The 6,244-nt window shown below is 39.5% G+C and overlaps 1 protein-coding gene across 1 annotated transcript in view; it reads left to right on the top strand.

The window, feature by feature from the left end:
• Positions 1-6,244, top strand: part of LOC108793632 (clustered mitochondria protein homolog) — a 51,606-nt gene that overhangs the window by 19,134 nt on the left and 26,228 nt on the right. Inside the window, exons 10-13 of the mRNA XM_018564631.1 lie at positions 1,361-2,055; positions 3,108-3,196; positions 4,975-5,079; positions 5,282-5,382. Coding sequence (XP_018420133.1) covers positions 1,361-2,055; positions 3,108-3,196; positions 4,975-5,079; positions 5,282-5,382 — 990 coding nt within the window. The remainder of the gene's footprint in view (positions 1-1,360; positions 2,056-3,107; positions 3,197-4,974; positions 5,080-5,281; positions 5,383-6,244) is intronic.

Genomic DNA, 6,244 nt, shown 5'->3' with positions numbered 1-6,244 from the left:
GAATGTTGCAAGATTGTATATATAAAAAAAGGGGAGGAGCAGGGTTGTAAAAGTTGTATTTTGTGTTAAACCCTCTGTTTTTTTTGCATGTGTAAAAAAATTAAAAAAAACCTCTTTAAAAGAGGTTTAAAGGAGAACTATGGAGTTAGGGCTTTTCCCCATAGTTCTGCTAAGGATAACACAAACTAGCGTCCTCCCGTCACCCAAAGCTCAGTATACCGCGATCTACAGCTCGTGGTATACTGAGACGCCGCAGCCGGAATGGATCCCGATAATTATGTCTGGATCCACCCAGCTGCGTGAGTGACAGCTGGCTCTACCTATCTAGAGGCAGAGCCAGCTGTACCCGCCCCCTCCCCTGTCCGTTCCGCCTGTCAGCGCTGGAGGATGGGACAGGTGAGGGGGGAATCCAGTCCCTCCCCTGTCACGGCTCTCTGCCGGCACATGATCGAGAAGTGAGCGAGCGCCGGTATGTGTTGGCTTACTTCCCGATCTACTGACCCAACCTGTTTCATTGTCACAGGTCAGCTCAGATTATGAGGCTGAGTGAAAATCACTCACCTCATAATTCTCCTTTAATGCCTGTATCTTCCCCGCGAAAATTCTCAGGCGGCTCCAAAGCATCATGGGGCAGGCACTTGCGCAGTTCACATTTTGGACCAGGAGACGAGGAGAGGCACAAGGTAAGTATATGGACGCGTGCACCCGCATGCAGACCCCGTGGGACAGGAAGTGCCAGCAAGGACAGAGGAGTCAGCGCTGGATCGGAGACCCGCCACAGCGCTGGAGGGATAGATGAAAACGACAGGAAAGCAGAAGATCGGATTAAGAAACATCATTTAAGGTAAGTGCTTTAATTAACATTGGGGGGAGGGACATTTTTTTTTTTACTTGTCACTTTAATGTCACTTTAAGTCATAATAAAAACACTCCCATGGATATGAGGATGACTGGGGTGTCAGCTCTGTTGACAAGAACTATTATAAAAACACTTTCAGACTAGATTGGCTTTTTGTGATTTTTGTTTGGATTTTTTTTTTAATTGATACAAATTGTTTGTACTGTCAGAATTTCCACACATAGAGCATCTGAAAAAGCACACCAATTCTGTCATAGACAAGCAGTAAAAGCTATTTCTTTCAGCAGACACAGGGACATAACATTTCCAATCAACAGATTTTCTAACCCTTAACCACTTCACCAAAAACCAAAAGAACATGTTTGGGCTAGAATTGTTCTTCAATTTCCCACACACACAGTTTAGTATTACGCAGCCAATGAGTTGCTTTATTGTTGGGTTTGACACTTTATGTATAGCACTTAACATTATTAGAAACATTCTTTTATGACTTTATTTCAGATCAACTCTGATTTTGTTGGAGCCTCCACTCGAGGAGCAATGGCAAGCATAGATGGAAATGTTATGGCCATTAACCCTGGTGAAGAGACAAAAATGCAGATGTTTATTTGGAACAACATCTTCTTCAGCTTTGGATTTGATGTGAGGGATCACTATAAGGATCTGGGTGGAGATCATGCAGCCCACGCTGCTGCCAGCCATGACTTGAAAGGTGTACAGGCCTACAGTGACCTGGACATTGAAGAACTTCACATATTGGGTACTGTTGTTCTTGATTACAGAGGATACCGCATATCTGCTCAGTCAATCATACCTGGAATTTTAGACCGTAAAGAAGACCAGAGTGTCGTTTATGGATCCATTGACTTTGGTAAAACTGTGTCAACAAGTGCAAAATATCTCTCCTTACTCCACAAGGCCTGTAAACCACTGAGGATAATGAGGCATGCTGTTCTTTGTGAGAAGAATGAAGAATTGCTTCTATGCTCCTCTGTGGAATGCAAAGGGATAGTGGGTAATGATGGCCGCCACTACATTTTGGACCTCATCCGCACATTCCCTCCAGATGTGAACTTCCTTCCATTGCAGGAAGAATATATATTACCAGAGTGTCGCAACTTTGGATTTCCTAAACCTTATCAGCACCGTCTATGCAGTTTACGCCCAGAACTCTTGGAAGTCTTTGTACAACAAAAGTAAGTTGTACAGCCAGTTCAGAGTCATAGGAATTGTTTAATATAATAAGTGATAAGCGATATGCACAGTTTGAAGTGGTTTGGAATATTAGTACTGTGATGTCAAAGCTGATCTTCAGGAATTCAGTCCCCTCCCACTACCCCCTCCCCTCTAAATAATCACTGGGTTAGATAAAAATACCCAAAAGTCCCTTTTACTTACTTAAATCCATAGTCACATGATGCAACAGGTCCTGAGTATTTTATCTTCCTCAAATTTGCGTGAAAGGTGAACTTTAAAATGTTTTTTTTTTATTGTATACAGTGTGATTTTTACTGTGTTCTGTGGCTCTGTTTTGGAAATTTCTCCTCCCCATTTGTGCCTGTAACAGTATTGTCATCGGGGGCGGGAAGTGAATCTCTATGAATCTCTAATAGGGACACATACAGAAATAAAAAAACTGATTGAGGTTCTAGCCTTCCACCTTGAAGTCTTCCTGCGGGGAACATAGACAGCAATAAATTACCTAGCTGTGGGTTCTGTGGCGCTTGATCCCAAATGCTCTTCTTCTGTAAGGTCTAAGGGTTCCATGTCTTGAAGTGCAATTACTTTGATGAGAAAGCTCCTAAACCAGCAATTAGGTGGCATTTGAGGCAAGGTATAAAAAATAAAGAACAAAGATCACAAGTTCGTTAACTGACCTATTATCCATAAACAGACATTCTTACGTAGACGATATCATGTGTCTGACAATTTCTTGCTCTGGAGGAGGTTGGGCTGTCTCTTTGCGAACCTGCACCCAATTTATCTTTTGCTACATGCGCTCCAAGATGGAGACTCTCATGGGTTAGAGTTAGGACCGCACTACACAGAGGGGCCTTGACGAGGCAGTGTGGCTTTCACATATTCTGCAGAAGATGTTATCTAAAACCTCTGTTTTTAACCTTAGCGGTCAGACAGGTTTTTTTGCATGCTGGCTGGTGCGTTTGCTGTTAAATCTGCATGAGACATTTCTCTGCACTGCTTTTGTATTAATTAGTTATGTTTTCTGCCTCCTTTACTGCTTTTACAGGTATGCACAGTTTATGAAGATTGTAATGGAGAAGTCACAAAAAGGAGAATTACTTCAGCCTGATAAGGATGAAAATGGGTTACCGAAAGGTAATTCACTAATAATTTAAGATAAGAGATGGTTTAAATATATATTTTTAGCTTTTACCTTGTCATAGTCGTTTTATAGTGAACCTGTTGGCATGCAGTGATTGCAATGACAAGACAAAAGAGATACACATGTATCTAAAATTCTCAAAGATGGTTTCTCCACTAAGTTCTATTACAAGTAATCATATTAGCCCGTGGTAATAGTTTTGGGAAGGCCCTCTTCTGTTCCAGCATGACTTGGCCCCTGTGTACAAAGTCAGCTCCATAAAGATATGATTTGATGGGTTTGGTATGGAGGAACTTGAGTGGTCTGCATGAATCCTTGGCCTCAACCTTTTTGAAAACCATTGTCATTTGGAACCCTACATAACAAACTGTAGTGTAACCTGAACACAGTCTCACTTTGTTGGAGGGCCCCGATTAGCTATAGCTCTGTGTTGGTACCCCATGTATGTTATATAGAGAAAATAAGGTTTATTAGAGAAATCAGTTTGAAGTTAGCTTCATATTAAGGCCAGCCAAAAATAATTCTAGGTATTGAATAGAGTGGGGAAAGGTTTTAGCCTCTTATTAAAATTGTCTGGGTCCTCACCAGGGAGCAAATAACAAACAAAATCTGATAGAGGTTTACGTTTTTTATACTTTTTAATGAAAGAGACCATTCATTGCTTGCTGTGCCCCTGTAACCGAAGTTCTGACCTTTTCACACTCTATCCATAGCTGAGGGAAACATTTTCGGGATCAGCACTAAGATAGAGACACCACACCCCTGAATACAATCATAAATACAAACCAAAAAATGGGGCTTTCAAGGTGACTGTTGAATAATGCAAGGGGATATAGCTAAACATAATGTCACGTAACTCATCAATATGGTAAAACTCATATTTAATAAGCTAAGTTCATGGTTAACAAGATATATAAAAACCATATCACATTCATCTTTAAAATCAAGACAATAATACATAAACGGCTTATCACCTCTTTGGAACCCATACAGATTAATATGCATAGTGACAATAATTCATATTTTCTGCATTAATTTCATTACAAAAATATCCATAAATAAATAAATTGGTCATTAAATTGTTGCATACTTCATCCAAAAATCTGTACTTTTTCCATTCTTCGACGCGTTTCGCCGTAGCTTCGTCAGGAAGTTGGTAGAAGAAGCCTGTGAAATCTATATGAATGTGATTGTTATCAATCAAGTACTTAGGAATAACAACTGAGCATACATGACAATTACTTACGTAGATCAATAAATAATCAAATAAATAAATACCATAAATAAGATTTGTGATAATGATGATGAGCAGATTCGCATCTAGGGGAGTCCCTCCACTCAGCCAAGACAAGAGGTAGGGAGAAAACGGGTGGCAGTAGGGGAAGGCAAGCTCCCATGGCTGTCCTTTCTCAACCTATAGATTAAAATAGAGTCCAATATTCTACTTCAAGTATACCTTCATATATATATATATATATATATATAGGATAACACATATACCCGACAAAACAACAAACTCTCTGAGTCTTGCTAAGTAAGTGAGTGTACAAAAAGGTCTGATGTTCGGTATAATTCGCCTTAACAAGTGATACTTCTATATCCATACCAATAACCAAATATATAAATAAATCTTACATCTATCCATAGCTGAAACAGAACATTTTGGCTGGAGTTTCACATAGCTGTTGTGTGTTCTAGAAATTGACGTATATCTGTCTAGTTTTCTGAAAGGTTAAATTGCACTGTCATTTTAATTGATTCTTTCCTTCAGATGAACTTAAAGGAGCAGATATTGTGAGGGAAGCGTGTCAACAGATTGGCTCTGTGTCCGAGTATATTTTTGATATACAGTTTAATCCAGATGTCTACTCACCAGGTAAGTAATTACGGTAGAGTACCGTAAATCATTATGCAGTACATCTTTGGCCATTAATTTAATCCTGTGATAATATAGAAAACAATTGTAAGAAACATATATAAAAATGAAGACAGTTATTGCCAGTAGTGATTATCCGCTGCACACAGTAGGTTGTGAAAGTAAAATTTTTAGTTAACTGACATCATTTTGTTTTGCTTAGTGGTTCGGTTTCCAGAGTCTCAAAATAAAGCCATCCAAATACAAAAGAGATTGCTGAGTGAAGCGGCAGCCTTTCTCCTCACTGTACAAATCCCCAACTTTGTAAGTTTTCTCATTTCTAATGTGTATATGTAGTCTTCTATAAGCAGTTGTGTGTAAAGAACGTGCAAGTACAGTACTCATCATCTAGCATTTAAAGGAAATATTTAGGACCATTTGCAGCTATAAGTGCACGTTGCTTGGTGCATTCATGCATTTTGTGGCATCTGTGCTTATTCATTTCCTATGGGTCTTTAACAAGCATCCCTGCACCAGAAAGGATACTTGACCATATTACGTCCCTAATGCAGTACAACACATGTGTTTTTGGATTATTATTATACAGGATTTATAAAGCGCCAACAGTTTGTGCAGTGCTTTACAATATAAGGTGACATTACAGTTACAATACTAGTCAAGAGAAGATGGCCGTGAGAGCTTACAATCTAAATGTGTTAGGATATAAAGAGGTATGCATTGCGGAGCACTGAGGGTCAGGTGCATTGTTTACCGCACGGCACACATGTCCAAGTATTGATGCATAGTGATTGCTTGTAGTAATGACCTTAAAGTAATCAAAGTACAGCAAAACTTTACCAATCAAAATGTATATTCAGCATAGCACAGTATAGCAGGATAGGACCCCCTAGACAGACTCAACTGAACCTCACTGGGCTGGCATACAGCAAACACTGCCTTCTTTTCTTGCATGAAAACATTTCTTAAACTCTTGGTAGAGTTAGTGGATCTGATTTACTAACTCCCAAGACAGTCTGCACAACGCTGGGAAGGGAGCCAAGCATTTGCCTCTTTCATAGGAACATTAGAACAGTAGAGACACAGGCTACATACTCATTCTGTGTGTGTGTGTGTGTGTGTATATATATAGTGTGTGTGTGTGTGTGTATATATATATATATATATA

This window comes from Nanorana parkeri, unplaced genomic scaffold (genome assembly GCF_000935625.1).
Source record: "Nanorana parkeri isolate BGI_ZX_2015 unplaced genomic scaffold, ASM93562v1 scaffold767, whole genome shotgun sequence".
Lineage (NCBI taxonomy): Eukaryota > Metazoa > Chordata > Amphibia > Anura > Dicroglossidae > Nanorana > Nanorana parkeri.
Note: the sequence above shows the minus strand (reverse complement) of the source record. Positions and strands in the feature narration are given on the sequence as shown.